At 44.2% G+C, this 15937-nt stretch overlaps 1 protein-coding gene and 1 long non-coding RNA gene across 4 annotated transcripts in view; one reads left to right on the forward strand and one right to left on the reverse strand.

The window, feature by feature from the left end:
- The window catches only part of SLC26A4 (solute carrier family 26 member 4), a 53214-nt gene that overhangs the window by 22938 nt on the left and 14339 nt on the right, over positions 1 to 15937 (forward strand). For all 3 annotated transcript variants that reach the window (XM_040472936.1, XM_040472937.1, XM_040472938.1), the window contains exons 7-14: positions 460 to 612; positions 1295 to 1377; positions 5828 to 5975; positions 6918 to 7031; positions 10851 to 10928; positions 11070 to 11165; positions 12554 to 12660; positions 15664 to 15733. In XM_040472936.1, coding sequence (XP_040328870.1) covers positions 460 to 612; positions 1295 to 1377; positions 5828 to 5975; positions 6918 to 7031; positions 10851 to 10928; positions 11070 to 11165; positions 12554 to 12660; positions 15664 to 15733 — 849 coding nt within the window. The remainder of the gene's footprint in view (positions 1 to 459; positions 613 to 1294; positions 1378 to 5827; positions 5976 to 6917; positions 7032 to 10850; positions 10929 to 11069; positions 11166 to 12553; positions 12661 to 15663; positions 15734 to 15937) is intronic.
- Positions 8719 to 9758, reverse strand: LOC121028891 (uncharacterized). Its single transcript, XR_005789484.1, has 2 exons — positions 8981 to 9758; positions 8719 to 8884 (listed from the first exon to the last, which is right to left on the reverse strand). It is a non-coding gene; the product is annotated as an uncharacterized LOC121028891 (long non-coding RNA).

Below are 15937 nucleotides of genomic sequence, written 5' to 3' on the forward strand. Positions count from 1 at the left end.
TGGGGCACCTGGGTGGCTCAGTCGGTTAAGCGTCTGACTCTGGATTTTGGCTCAGGTCATGATCTCACAGTTTGTAAGTTCGAGCCCTGCATGGAGCCTGTTTGGGATTCTCTCTCTCTCTCTCTCTCTCTCTCTCTCTCTCTCTCTCAAAATAAGTCAATAAACATTAAAACTTTTATGCAAATAAAATTCAACATATAATGATTTTTTTCTTTTAAAACATCTCATTTTATTGTAAAAAATGCAGATAAAAATTAAAAGGTAGACATCACCCATGGTTTTACCACCCCAATTAACCATCACTAATAACTTGGTACATATATATCAAATACTGGCTGTTTTTAATGGTCTCTGTGTTAGCCAACACATTTTTATGATTTTATGTGAAATTCTTAAGTGCTTTCGATGATGATATGATTTTTCACATGGGAAGAATATAAAATTATTTTCTTTTTACAGACTCTGATTGAGATGTTTCAAAATATTGGCCACACCAATCTTGCTGATTTTATTGCTGGATTACTCACCATTATCATCTGTATGGCAGTTAAGGAAGTAAATGATCGATTTAAGCACAAAATTCCAGTCCCTATTCCTATAGAAGTAATTGTGGTAAGTAAAACATGTAATTAGAAAATTCAGCATTAATTGGTTTGACGAGAAAGAAGTTGTAATATATATATGATATTGTGGTATGTATATCTATATATCTACATATCAAGTAATATATGTATATATGACAATGGAATATTACTGAGCCATAAAAAAGAATGAGATCCTGCCATTTGCAACAACATGGATGGAGCTAGAGAGTATAAGCTAAGTGAAATAAGTCAGTCAGAGAAAGACAAATACTATGTGGAATTTAAGAAACAAAACAAATGAACAAACAAAGAAAAATACAAACTAAAAAAAACCCCCTGGAATCTTAAATACAGAGAACAAACTGGTGGTTGCCAGAAGGGGGGGGGGGATGGGTAAAATCGATAAAGGGGAAAATAAGAACACTCTTATCTTGACCAGCACGATGTGAAGTATAGAAAAGTTGAACCATGATATTGTACACCTGAAACTAATATAACACCATATGTTAATTATACTTGGATGAAAGAAAGAAAGAAAGAAAGAAAGAAAGAAAGAAAGAAAGAAAGAAAGAAGAAAGAAAGAAGGAAAGAAGGAAAGAAAGAAAGAAGCCAACAGGGAAGACTTCCCAATGAGGAGACAAAAAATAAAAATAAAAAAGGAGTTGTTAAAACATGGAGGTTTTTTTTAACCTCTTTTGTTTTATTTTCAGACAATAATTGCTACAGCCATTTCATATGGAGCCAACCTGGAAAAAAATTACAATGCTGGCATTGTTAAATCCATCCCACGGGGGTGAGTGCGGACTTCCTCTTAGGCAATACTAATATATTAAGTCAGAATTTTCTATTTAAAGGAAACCTTTTATTATAAGCCTCATTTCATTGGTGCTCCCTCAATAGTCTTCTTTGTGTGTGATCTTAAAGAAACACCCAGTTGTGCAAACTGTCAGTGTGTGTGTCGATAAAGTTTAAGCCATTTGTTTCAAAGCAGCTCCCATACCTTCTGTCCTTTTCTTCATTTTCTTAAAATATGGCAGGACATGTACAGTTACCACCAGACTCCTGATTTAAGCTCATATGTAGAATTGCAATATGATATAAATAGAATCATGGTTAGTAACGTTTATTACACTGAGAACAATCTGTTTAAGGAATAAGGGACATCTGGCTTAACTTCTCTACCATTTAGTTTAATCAATCTTAAATAATAATTATGTCACTTGTTCCCATGAGTAAAACTCATTATCTTCAAGGGAAGGTTTATATATGTTTGATAGTTCGGTGAGTTACAAGAGTAAAGAACAGAGTTCCTTTGTCCACTTCTGTCACCGTCTAGATGGGTGACAGAGGGCAGGGGGCGGAGGCTCCTATAAAAAAAAGGGCAATGACCAGTGCTGAATTCTTAACTCGAACTTATTCTGCTACGCCAACGAGATGTCTCAGAAGATGCACTGAATGGCCCAGTACACTTTGCTGTAATTTTATCATATGGCATTAAAAAGGAGGCCCAAAGGTTTATTAGATTGGAAACACTAACTTCTAGCAATTATGACCAGTCTTACTGTTAGATAGGCAACAAGTACTAGTTTCCTTTTCCTATTATTTATTTTGAGAGAGAGAAAGAGTGAGCGAGAGAGAGAGAGAATGAGAACGAGTGGGGGAGGGGCAGAGAAAGGGGGGGACAGAGGATCCGTGGGGCTCGAACTCACAAACCTCGAGATCAGGACCTGAGCCGAAATCAAGAGTTGGACACTTGGGGCTCCTGGGTGGCTCAGTCGGTTAAGCGTCCGACTTCGGCTCGGGTCATGATCTCGCGGTCCGTGAGTTCGAGCCCCGCGTCGGGCTCTGTGCTGACTTCTCAGAGCCTGGAGCCTGTTTCAGATTCTGTTTCTCCCTCTCTCTCTGACCCTCCCCCATTCATGCTCTGTCTCTCTCTGTCTCAAAAATAAGTAAAAACGTTAAAAAACATAAAAAAAAAAAAAGAGTTGGACGCTTAATCGACTGAGCCACCCAGGTGCTCCCCACCACGCTTTTTTTTTTTTTTTTAATTACTTTCCAAAGGTGTTTCATCAAGTGATTCTTATGACCAATGTTTTGGTAATGAATCCTGATGCTGGAAGACATTTTGTGATAAAAGATGTAATGTGGCTATTTGTGGTCTTACAGTATTTTCATGATTTGAGTGGTTATAAAACAACTACGTAAGACATATATTTTATGGATCCTTTTTGTCAGGCTTCCTAAGATGTAACACTTAGAGGCGGTCCACAGCAAATGCCCTGTGCCATAAATGCATGTTCCGTGAATAGGTTTGAGGAACTCATTTTTGCTGCCCTCAGTCCTCCTTTCTGGCCCTGTCCAGGGCTTTCCTGACTGCTGTCCTCCTGAAGTGGATCTCTCTAGCCCCCTTGACCCTTGGGTTGAGTCATGTTGACTCCTCTGACAGACCACCTGGTGTAGTTTGCTGCAGCCCAACAGGGCCACTGAAGGGGGCAGGAGCTAGGGGAAAGACTACTCAAGAAGTCAGTAGAAGATGTCCAGCCAGGGCCCCAAATGAGCGACTTGGGGCAGAAAATTGCCACTGCTAAGATCCTGCAAGGCACTACAAAAGCATGGCAGGTGCATGGCAGATTTAGGGTCTCCCCACATTTACTGAGTACCCACTATGTGCGTAGGTACTAATTACTTACACATACCATACTTCCTTTACTCCTTCCAATAACCTTATGAGAAGAGTATATAGTTCCCATTTGATAGCTAAAGAAACTGGGACTTTGTAAGTTTAAATAATATGCCCAAAGTCAGAGAGTTACTTACAGAGTGATGGAGCCAGCATTCGGGTTCTTTGATTTCAAGTCCCTGAACATTGTGACCTTGGGGAATCAAGGACCTGGTAGAAGGATCTGGAATTGGAGAAGTAGGCAGCCAGGCAGGCAGTGGGCATCAGGTTGCAATCAAAACGGAACTCTTTGCAGGACTGGAAAGTTATCCCAACAGACCTAATTACCTGAAGGAGGGTTGGTTGGGTCTCAGGAACGAGTCAGAAGCCTGGTTTTAAAAAATAAGGTCCAAGCTTATGTCTAGACAAGTGGAGGTGTGATGCCGGGTCACTCAAGGGCTGGATCAGGGTTTCGAACATCCCATATTTCTACATACAATATCCATTCCCAAGCCTACATGTGGGTCAGGATGGGATGTGGGAGGAAAGGAGTCTGGAAGTAACCTCGCCTGTAGGGAGAAAAAAAGCCTACAGAGGCAGAGAACCAGACAGATCTTGGTACAAAGGAAATCAACATTACCTGGACCCTTCTAAATGACCTTGAGCAAGTCATTTCACTTTTCTGAGCCTCAGTTCCCTTATCAACAAAAGGAGAGAAGTAGATTCAAAAATTTCTAGGATATTAGATTAGGATATTAATTTGGATAATATTAGGATATTAGCAGCTCTAAATTTCTATGGTTTTCTATAACAATCTTATTTCTGTTTTAGCACTTCTCTCTAATTAGAGGGGGGGAAATGTAGTTCCCTATTAAAGGAAACTCAGGGGGCACCTGGGTGGCTCAGTCAGTTAAGTGTCCAACTTTGGCTCAGGTCACGATCTCACAGCTCGTGGGTTTGAGCGCCACATTGGGCTCTGTGCTGACCACTCAGAGCCTGGTGCCTGCTTCGGATTCTGTGTCTCGCTCTCTCTGCCCCTCCCCTGCTCACACTCTGTGTGTCTCTCTCTCAAAAATAAACATTAAAAAAATGTTTTTAAAGGAAACTCAGACATAAGTGAGCTAGGTGAGGGAGATTGTTTTAGTGGGTTTTGTTTGTTTGTTTGTTTTGAAGGTTTTTGGCTTAGGGACTTCTGGATATATACTCTATGGATAGTCATCAAGATATAGGTACATGAAAGTCATTCTCCCAATATTCATATTCGGGGACAACTGTAGCATTATAAACTTATAGCTTTCTTTCTTTGTTTTTTCTTTCCTTCCTTCCTTCCTGCCTTCCTGCCTTCCTACCTTCCTTCTTTTCAAATAGGCTTTTATGCCCAACATGGGGCTTGAACTCATGATCCTAAGATTAAGAGTCACATGCTCTATGGATTGAGCCAGCCAGGCACCCCTAAGTTTATTTCTTTACATGGTTTGTAGAATGGCTCTAGTTTGTCAAACAGTAGTCATTCAACCCCACAGTCATTGAGAAGTCTTAGTCATTGTGATGATGGATCATTCTGATAACTATGTAAATTTAATCTTTTCTGGACTCGGGAAGATTTTAAATATCATAGCTCTTAAGATATGGAAAATCTTTTTTTTCTTTTTAATTTTTTAAATTAAAAAAAAAATTTAATGTTTATTTTTGAGAGAGAGAGGAACAGGGAAGGGCATGAACAGGGAAGGGCAAAGAGAAAGAGGGAGACAGAATCTGAAACAAGCTCCAGGCTCTGAGCCGTCACCACAGAGCCTGGTGTAGGGCTTGAACCCATGAACTGTGAGATCATGACCTGAGCCAAAGTTGGATCCTCAACTGACTGAGCTACCCAAGTGCCCCTTTAATTTTTTTTTTTTAAGAGAGCAGGGGGGAAGAGTAGAGGGAGAGAGAGAGAGAGAGAAAGAGAGAGAGAGGGACGGAGGGAGGGAGAGAATCTTAAACAGGCATCATGCTCAGTGCAGAGCCCTATCTATGTGGGGCTCAATCCCATAACCCTGGGATCATTCCCTGAGCCGAAATCAAGAGCCGGACACTTAACTGACTGAGACACCCAGGCATCCCAAGACATGGATTTTCTACGTAGGTCTTTCTTTCAGCATCTTATATTGTTTGTCTCTTTAATAGACCTGACATCTCTTCGTATGGGGAAAATCTTATTTTATGGCCAGACTATCTTTTAAATTCAAAGACCTGTAAGATAAAAGTGGGTAAGGGGAAACACTAATGTGTGAAATGGCATGGCATGGGATTGTGTGATATTATAGGATCCATAACGACAGGCTTATTCATGTCAGAGGTCTGGATAAGGCAGCGTTTGTAAGCTCTCAAAGAGGGGCAGAGAAGTCAGCCAGTGAGACAGCACCAGCTTCTAACTAAAAATTGTAAAAGCAATGCCAACACTTACTTGTCTCCTGCTTTTTGCCCTTAGGATCCAGCCCTTTCGCGTCTGACTTGGGGGTTGGGTGGATATAGCATCTGGTGAGGTAGGAACAGAGAATTATGGTCAAATGCTCACTGCAGTTTTTGTTTAAAAACTCTCTAGGTTTTTGCCTCCTGTACTTCCACCTGTGAGCTTGTTTTCCGAGATGTTGGCTGCATCGTTTTCCATCGCCGTGGTGGCCTATGCTATTGCAGTGTCTGTAGGAAAAGTATATGCCATCAAGTATGATTACACCATCGACGGGAACCAGGTATGGTCCCCCGTGTGCTGAATCACTTTTGTAGGGCTGAAGACAAGAAAAAAGCATAAACAGGGTAGATTCTGTTGTCTGCTAAGGAAGGGATTGGTCCCTCTCATTAGCCCTTATCAAGCTAGGGTTTCCCTCTTAAGCATGCGAATTCGAAATTAATTGGAAACAGGCATGTTGTATCTCTTTCCTTTTTAAGAAGTTGAAGTAACCCGAACTTTAAGAGTTAATTTAGTCAGGTCATAAATAACATTCAAAGCTAACGTGTTGGGTCAGCCTAAGATTTCTTCATGCAGTCCAGGCTCCCCTGGTATATTTTATTTAATGGCACCTATAGTATGGCAAAACAATGCAACAAACCCCATCGATGGGAGTTGTGACCACCTTAAATTGAGGTGGCTCATTGCAATTAATACACACAAACCTTTTTTGTAGGCATATGCTATGTTCGTTGCAAAATGAGCCGGTTTTAGATTGCTCACAAATCTGTCAGTGTGGTTTGTTTTTGAAAACACAGCATAGCAGTCACAGCAGCTCAATGATTAGTGGTCAGGCAGAATCATGGCCGTCCTAGTCATAATATGCTTCCCAGCAAACATCCAACCACAGAAGAAACACTTTATGTGCGAACAGAACAATGCTTTCTGCGAGAGCTACAGATACACCACTCGCCGGGAAGGGAAGTCAGCATTTTAACCAGTGACTATTCCTTAGCAACCTTAAAAATGATTGAGAGCCGTGAGGCCTCTCTTAGACTCTGTGGAGCCCCAAGTCCTGAATGCCTTTCAAGACCTCCAAGCACTTTTAACGGTAAAGATTAAATTGGGGCTACCAGACAGGGTGGTCTGGGGAGTTGGCTTTCTTATTATTCTTCCTTACACGGTTGGCGAGGGTCTTGCAAAGATTGTATGTGTTCGCATCACTGCCACCCGGTCTCTGCCTTAGGAATTCATTGCCTTTGGGATCAGCAACATCTTCTCGGGATTCTTCTCTTGTTTTGTGGCCACCACCGCCTTGTCCCGCACCGCCGTCCAGGAGAGCACAGGGGGAAAGACACAGGTATGGAACAGCGGCATGGTGGCTTGTGTCTCCTGCAAGGGATGAGCCGGGGAAGTGGCTCTCAGGAAGGCTGGCAGGAGAAGTCAGCAAGGGGATTACCTTGGATACATAGGTTTGAGCCTCCTTGATCCGGCGCCCCGCCCAAATCTTCTTCACATTTATGGTTCCCTAAAGCACAAATTCTCAAATTAATCTCTTTGTGTCACTGCTCAGCTGGCAGAGAGCTATACTTACCTGCTTGTCCAGGGACAAAAACAACTGACAAGGAATCAGTAATGAAAAATACTGATTTTTATCTATTTGTTATCTGGGGATAAAGAAGGCCTAGTGAAAGCACGTCATGGCTTAGGAGGTATTATATTTTCAGGAAAATCAAAAGTGTCTGTCTACATTTCCTTTACAAGGATCAGGAACTTCCTCCAGAGGCCTTTGGGCCCACAGAACAAGTTTGTTGGCCAAGAGTATTGTTGTCGTAACATTTCGGCATTTCTTCTGGAGTACAACTTGTGTTCCTGAAGTTCGGAACGTGGGCTTAAGTTGTCGCCTTCACAAAGTGACCCCAAATCCCTGAATAACCCTGCCTTCCACAGGCCAGAAAGCTCAGGAGCCGTTCTCAAAGGCTCTCTTTTCTAGTAGGAAATGGGGTCAGAGAGGCCCAAATAGGTGGATGGGGGCATGGGACAGGCTCAGGGGTGGTGTTTCTGCCATGCCTGGAGGGCTTTCCCCTCCCCACAGACAGCTATTATTTAAGAGTAAAAGTGTAATGAGGCTATAAAGGAGAACAACAAATCCAAAGGCAGTACCCTTAACACACAGGGTCTTCAGACAGGGTTTTATAAAAGAGATGGGCTGAGAAAACTAGTGACTCCCTGCGGTGGCCCAGGGGGAGCTTTGTCCCCCCCAGGCACACATGATGCTCCCTTTCCATTTATAATGGATCTCTGTGCCGGATTTGGAAGAATGAGCCTCTACCAGTTTCTTGGCTCCAGCGGAACAAAATTTAATTTTAATTTTCAGAATTTTGCTTTTAAAAAAAAAATGTTTATTTATATTTGAGAGAGTGTAAGTGGGGGAGGGCAAAGAGAGGATCTGAAGTGGGCTCTGTGCTGACAGTAGTGAGCTGGAGGTGGGGCTCGAACTCATGAGCTGTGAGGTCAACCTGAGTCGAAGTCGGACGCTCAACCGACTTAGCCACCCGGGTGCCCCTAAAATTTTGCTTTTAATAATTGAATTTCCTTTTTCGGGGGCTTGGGGATGCGAACACTTCTCGCTCTGAGGGAGCAGGTAAGACAGCGCAGCCCTTGCCAAGAGGCAGAGCCGTGCTCTGAGGTCCCCGGGGAAGAGGCCGGAGGGGACTCCAGAGCTGCCCCCGTGTTCAGGCGGCTGTCAGCAAGCAGGTCCCCGCGGCTTTCACCTGAGCCGGGGCATTGACAGACTCCCGTGGCAGCATGCGGGTGTGGGCAGGTCCCCAAGTGGTGAGGTCCACTCTCCTGCTGTTGCCCTCCAGCCTCCGAGGAGGCACGGGCCAGCCGCCCCAGGAAGAATGCCCGTGTAAAGCGATGCCTTGGCAGAGGTCTGGGGGTAATGGTGTTCTGGTAAGCTGACACCTGCCGTCACACACTGGCAGGTATTATATTTAGGAATGAAGGATGCCAGGATTTCAGTAGTGAAGAATGAAGCAAGCACAGACGTGACTTGCTCTTTAATTACTGAAATGTATACTAAGTTCAGGGTTAAAAGTCTAATAGCCTGGACTACAATCCAGGGACTCACAAACACACACACTGGCAGCTCTTCCCTTGTTGTGTGGCTTCTTATGTTTTCTCTGATGTTGGGACCTCAGTTTTCAGCATCTATAAAATGGGAGGATTAATCGTATCCCCCTCATAGGGATGTTGTGAGGATTTAAAAACAAACACACGCCACGTTTGTAAGATGCTGGCACATACCTGTAAACACTTAGTGTTCCTGTCATTAACTCCTCACGATAGGAAAAGCATCGTGGTACCTGTGATGCATATACTATGCCCTGACGCAAAAGAAACACCCCGGCGAATACTTCCTGAATGAACGAATGGAATAATGAGGGTTAGTGACCGTTAACTGTCTGCAGCACATCCTCAGATTGTAGAAGAGCTGAACATTGCAACCTGTTGTTTCTTTCACCCCCATCGGACTCCCGCTGACTCACTGAAAAGTAATTCTGATTGCAAACTTCCCTTAGCTCCGATTACCTTCTCACTTGTAACAGAATAATTAATTTTCTAGCGACTGAATGTGCTCATAGATATAAAATGTACAGCACCTCCCACAAACCAGCCTGATAGAGTGAGTGCATGTAATGGACCCCTCGCAGATTTTAATATAGCGACCAAAATTCGTCCTGGTCCCCATAATTGGCGGCTTAGTGTTGCATATATTTGGCGAGTGGGTGGCCATTCCCCTCGACATGGGCTGTCATTTCTGTCCCCAGATCTCCCTTTCCTTTAGCAATTCACAGAGCCCTACATCCACGGCAAGGTGCAAGTGGCTCATGATAGACAACGATGTTGGCTAAGCGATGGTAGGGAAGAAAGGAAGGAAGGGAGGGAAGAAGGGAGGACATCAGCTGCTCCGCTTAGAGAGGTGAGGGAAAACCACCAAGGCACGGGCATCCTGGAGCCGTGGTGCTAACGGGCAGCAAAGAGCCTAACAGAGGGCTCTGAATGTACAAAGCATCCAGATGTGCACAGCCCATCATTTGCATGATGTTGCCTCAGGCTGAGGTCACCACGGTGGGAACCTGAATGATCAGTCTGCCAGGTGGAAAGACGGTGGCTATGAAATTTCCTATGGTTTTTAGATCTCCTACGTATGTTGGCTTTATCTGTCTCTTTCAGCTCACACCTCCAGTACCAGGCGGCCCCCTGTGCCCGGTACAATCTTCCCTGTTGCTTCTTCTCTCGTGGCTTTGCTTCTGGTGCCCTGTCTCCTTTTCTCCTTTGTTTCAGAGCTTCTGGTCTTCACCTCGGCCAGGTGCCAGCTGTCTCAGCAGAGAGTTCATTGGTCAGCTAACCAAACCAGAGAATAGCCCCACCCCCTCAGCCTCTCTCCTAACTATTTATGGATCTTAGGAGAGCTTTGTTTTGCCAGCGAAGGTAACGTTTCTGAAGGTCCTTTAACCCCTGCTGTTGCCCCGTCATCACTCGGGCTGCTGGGGGGCAAAACTCTTGAGCCTGCGCCCAGGGACTGTTGGAGGAGGCAGGGGGTATGGTCCCACTTCTCATTATGCTCCTGTAGCATTTTGAATTTGCAGAAGGGCCGGTACACTTATTTTCTCTGAGACTTCTGTGCAAATCGGTGCCGTCCGTATGATGTGTTATCAGAATAACTGCTATTATGACTACTGCTTCAGTAATGCAGAGGAATTAGACGTGTGCCTTGGGAATTTATTGCCCAAGAACATTCACGATCTGTTGTTGCAGCAGGGGAGAGGTCCATGTTTCCCGCTATGGCAAATAATTACAAGTGTGGCCTCCCCACCTGACACCAAGGCTATAGGTCTGTAATACATCCAGGCCCAGCCGGCTTTCCCTTCGCAAGCTCAGGCTTCACGTTTTCTTTAATTTCCCTGCCATAGCTACCATATATACGTTTCCCGTTTTTCCTTCAGTTGTGTAGAGTTGTAAGAAATAATTCTCATTTGTCTCAACAGTACTGAGCAGAAGGGGGGAGGCAGGGAGGTGCACCCACGGCCAGGCTCTCCTGCACACATCCAGCGAGCTGGAAGACACGAGGGAGAGGGATGGACCCCGTTCATGGGAGGTGTGTGTCTTTCAGATTGCCGGCATCATCTCGGCTGGGATTGTGATGGTCGCCATTGTTGCCCTGGGGAAGCTGCTGGAACCCTTGCAGAAGGTACAACCCTGCTTCCCAACAGCCCGATTGCATAATTTCTCTTCACTGCTCTGTCACCAGAGAAATAACAGGAGATTTACAAATCCTCACATGGAAGACCATTCCCCTGAATAACACAGCCTTCCCTGTCCCTCTTGACAGTCGGTCTTGGCAGCTGTTGTAATCGCCAACCTGAAAGGGATGTTTATGCAGGTGTGTGACATTCCTCGTCTGTGGAGACAGAATAAGATCGATGCCGTAAGTCACTGGCTGCCCATTTTTGTCTGAAATGTTTGTTTCTTATGTGCTTCCTGCCACATCACTATGTCCCCTTCTCTCCTCAATCTCACCTGCGCTGTGGGACTCCCAGAGCAGAAATTAGAATCAGATGGATAAGCCAAAGCCTGCCAGGTGAATCAAGCTTTGGGAAGGTCCTGTATCCCTGGGAAGATGTATTTCCATCTAGGAAGAATCCCACATAAACACATTAAACACCAGACCAAATAAACACATTACAAAAAATAATAAAAAGAAATGAGGTTTCTAAAAAAATAATAATAAAAATGAAAAAATAAAAATAAATGAAAAAAATAAAAATAAACCCCTCTGTAATATAGAAGGACAAACGAAACTCAAACAAAGCAAAACCAAAATACAAAACCCTTACTGAGTTTAACTCTGACCAAAGTAACCTTCAGAACTGTTCTGAGGAACCATAAAAGCCAGAAGCTAACTGGGTGCCTGGGTGGCTCAGTCGGTTGAACCTCCAACTCTTTTTTTTAATGTTTATTTATTTTTTAGAGAGAGAGAGAGGGAGCACAAGTGGGGTTGGGGCAGAGAGAGAGAAAAAGAGAGAGGGAGAGGGAGACAGAATCTGACAGGCTCCAGGCTCTGAGCTGTTAGCACAGAGCCTGACATAGAACTTGAACTCCCAGACTGTGAGATCATGACCTGAGCCAAAGATGGATGCTTAACCAACTGAGCCATCCAGGCACCCTGAGCCTCCAACTCTTGGTTTCGGCTCAGGTCATGATCTCAATGGTTTGTGGGATACAGCCCCACGCTGGGCTCTGCCTTGACAGCACTGAGCCTGCTTGGGGTTCTCTCCCTCTCTCTCTGCCCCTACCCTGTTTGTGCTCTCTCTCTCTCTCTCAAAATAAATAAATAAACATTTTCTAAAAATTAAAAAAATAAATAAAATCTTTAAGAAATGTGGGAACATAAAATAATGCTATGCAGTCATATTTGCTTGTACTTGCAAAAGCTACTGGTGAAAAGTGTGCACATGTACATGCACAGAGACACATATGGAAATGTGAACACAAGTGAGGGTGTTGGACAGGTGAAGAGGGGAGAGAGTCGGAAGCAAGGTTTTCTACTGTACGCTTTTGTAATATTACTTCCATTTTGAACCACGTTAATATATTCCCTATTCAAAACTTAAATTAAAAACAAAACATTGAAATGGGACAATTGGTCTTTGTTGGAAACATCAGTTTCTACTTCCATTGAAACATGAAGTAAGAATATTTTTAAAAAGTGGAATTTGTTCATGGACAATTGATCTTCTTGTTTTTACAGGTAGTGTCTCACCTGATGGTCCCTGACAGATTAACGAGGTTCTTTCCATTTCTGTTTTGTCCTAGGTTATCTGGGTGTTTACGTGCATAGCGTCCATCATTCTGGGGCTGGACCTCGGTTTACTAGCTGGGCTCATGTTTGGATTACTGACTGTGGTCCTGAGAGTTCAATTGTGAGTAATGTAGGACCCAGATTTCCCAAAAAGAAGACAACATGCCCTGAGAGTTCTTTCTTTTTTTTTTTTAAGTTTATTTATTTGAGAAAGAGTACAAGCGGGGGAGGGCCAGAGAGAGAGGGAGAGAGAGGCTCCCAGGCTCCAATCCGACAGCACGGAGCCTGATGTGGGGGTCAAAGTCATGAACTGTGAGATCATGACCTGAGCAGAAACCAAGAGTCGGATGCTTAACCGACTGAGCCACCCTGGCTCCCTACACCCTGAGATTTCTTATACCATTTTAATAAAATATAGGGAAACCACTCCCTTTCATAATAGTTACCATGTATTGAGGGCTTCTATGAATTAAGCCTATAGTGCTTGGCACACATTATCATATTTAGTCTTTGGGACAATCCCATGAATAGGTTGTTTTTTTGTTTTTTTTTTTTTAATTTTTTTTTCAACGTTTATTTATTTTTTGGGGGAGAGAGAGAGAGACAGAGCGTGAACGCGGGAGGAGCAGAGAGAGAGGGAGACACAGAATCGGAAATAGGCTCCAGGCTCCGAGCCATCAGCCCAGAGCCTGATGCGGGGCTCGAACTCACGGACCGCGAGATCGTGACCTGGCTGAAGTCGGACGCTTAACCGACTGCGCCACCCAGGCGCCCCATGAATAGGTTTTTTAATTCTCATTCTACAGAAAAGAAAATCAAAGCTCCGAAAGGTTAAGAACCTTCCCCAAGATCACACAGCTAGTAAGTTGCAGAGTCAGGGCTTGAACCCAGATGTATCTCACCCCAAAATCTGTGCATTTAGTCACATGCTCTACTGCTGCCCTCTCCTTCTGGTCACAGTAAGAATAAAAGATGCGTGACTCAGTAAGGACTGATGTGGCTCTGTGGTTCCTTCTGCAAATGAGATGCAGTCTGTGGGGCACATACCGGCTTGGGACAAGATAGCCACTAAGTGTATTACAGCTCATTTTCTCCTGAAGCTAATAACTCAGAACAGGAGATTTTTTTTTTTAATTTTTTTTTTCAACGTTTATTTATTTTTGGGACAGAGAGAGACAGAGCATGAACGGGGGGAGGTCAGAGAGAGAGGGAGACACAGAATCGGAAGCAGGCTCCAGGCTCTGAGCCATCAGCCCAGAGCCTGACGCGGGGCTCGAACTCACGGACCGCAAGATCGTGACCTGGCTGAAGTCGGACACTTAACCGACTGCGCCACCCAGGTGCCCCAGAACAGGAGATTTTAAAAGCATTGACTGTAGCCCAAATTCATTCAGATCTGCCAAAGAAAACGTACCCAAGAAACCACATGAGTGTATGAAATAGACGTAATTAGGTCATATACCGAGTGAAAAGAGCAAAGACATGGCTTGATGTCATGGAAAACAATCTGTGGGAGAGCCGGAAGGTGTATGGTTTTTTGTTGGTTTTGTTTTGACTCTTTTTTTTTTTAATGTTTATTTTTGAGAGAGAGAGAGAGAGAGAGAGAGAGAGAGAGAACACACAAGTTGGGGAGGGGCAAAGAGAGAAAGAGAGAGACAGAGAATCCAAAGCAGGCTCCAGGCTCTGAGCTGTCAGCATAGGGTCCAATGTGGGGCTCAAACTCTCGAGCCATGAGATCATGACCTGAGCCGAAGTTGGATACTTAACCGACTGAGCCACCCAGGCTTTGTTTTGACTCTTAAGAGGCTTTTGGTATGTGCTCTCCTGTGTTTATGAAATTGTCTGAACAGAGAGGCAAACAGAGCCTGGTTTCCTCCTCAAAACTTCTGTGATCTTTCCAGAGTTCTGGCCTCTTCTCTGCCTGTGCTTGGGTCATGAAGGTTAAAAGAATCTGGAAAAACATCAGCTGAGACACCTTCAGCTTAGCATAAGCCCACCCTTGTTGTTCCACTGGCCAATTCTCCTTCTCTTACTTCTTCCCTACCCTGGCACGTTGGAGTCTTCCCCAAAACTTATGTTCACTGCCTCAGTACTCTTAACTGGTTCCCCAAGGGCCCAGGAGAGTTCACGAGCTCCCAAAGTACCCAATTTGCTGCTGGAAAGTAACTCAGAACCTGTCCTTGGAAGATGTTTCTTCTCATGGTCTGTATGCCACAGTGTGTGCTTTGCCTTGCGTGGGTGTGGTTGGGAGAGAAAGGTTTGTTGAGAGAGGCTCTATAGCTTATGAACACTCTGTGAAAATTTGGCACAGCCCAGTAAGCTGAGGAGAAAGCAGTGGTACGTTTTGGCCACTGATTTGGTAACTAGGCTTTTCGCCAACCAAAAATTATATCCTCTGCAATATTTCATTTCCAGTAATTATATGGCTGATCCAGAGGGCACACAAACAGACACTCTTTCTTCGGGAATTATGTTTAGCACCTGTCCCTAGTCACACCTGAAGAATCACGGAAGTTTTTGATGGTACCAGGAACAGGAAGTGAACAGTCTGGTTGATGGGAAGGATGTACTGCTGGCTCTCCCAGGCTCCCATTTCTAGAAATTGAGACTAATCTGATCACCGCAGACTCGCCATATTTCATCAGACAGTTGTTCTAACTCCCGAGTAAGTTCCAGGCACTGTGCCAGGCACTGAGGACCCTTGGGTTAAAGATAACCTAACCTAATCTTACCTCCGGGGCCTTTTTGGCTTTATCTGAACCTCAGCTTACTCAACCATAAAAATGAGGACAGTACTGCTGACCTTCCAGAAGTTTGGCGGCTCCTAGATAAAACTTAACATGTGTGAAAGCTCTTTGCTTGGCCTCTAAAGTGTTGTACACAGGGGAGTGGGATGTTCATGACTTCTCTCAGCCCTCAGGAAAATCCTCCTTCTCCAAGGGCCCACGCAAACACCAGCTGTTCATTTCAGAATTAGCTGCAGGAAGATGTGATCTGTAACAAGGACACACATGCAATAAAGAGCCGAGAATGATGGGCTCTTTCGTATCTGTGATGTCTTGTCATTTTTTATTCCAAAGTATGCCTGTTCCACAAAATCCTGACCTAATTTTTCTTCTTTTAGTCCCTCATGGAACAGCCTTGGAAGCATTCCTAGCACAGACATTTACAAAAGTACCAAGAATTACAAAAATGTAAGTGCCTTTGTGAGACAGTTGCTGCCCTTGGGTTGCTAGCCTGGATTTTCAGCGGGTAGCGTATTTCTCTTTCAGTGTGTTAGGTACAAGGTAGCTAAAGGGGGAGGCTTCTTCCAGGAAAGTTTAGAAGTTCACTGGGGGTGTCATGAAAACTTTGACCTAATGTGCTCTCTGATATCCACAGTTTGTATGAATTGTGTC

This window comes from Herpailurus yagouaroundi, unplaced genomic scaffold (assembly GCF_014898765.1).
Source record: "Herpailurus yagouaroundi ecotype Mexico unplaced genomic scaffold, PumYag 100, whole genome shotgun sequence".
In the NCBI taxonomy this organism is placed as follows: domain Eukaryota; kingdom Metazoa; phylum Chordata; class Mammalia; order Carnivora; family Felidae; genus Herpailurus; species Herpailurus yagouaroundi.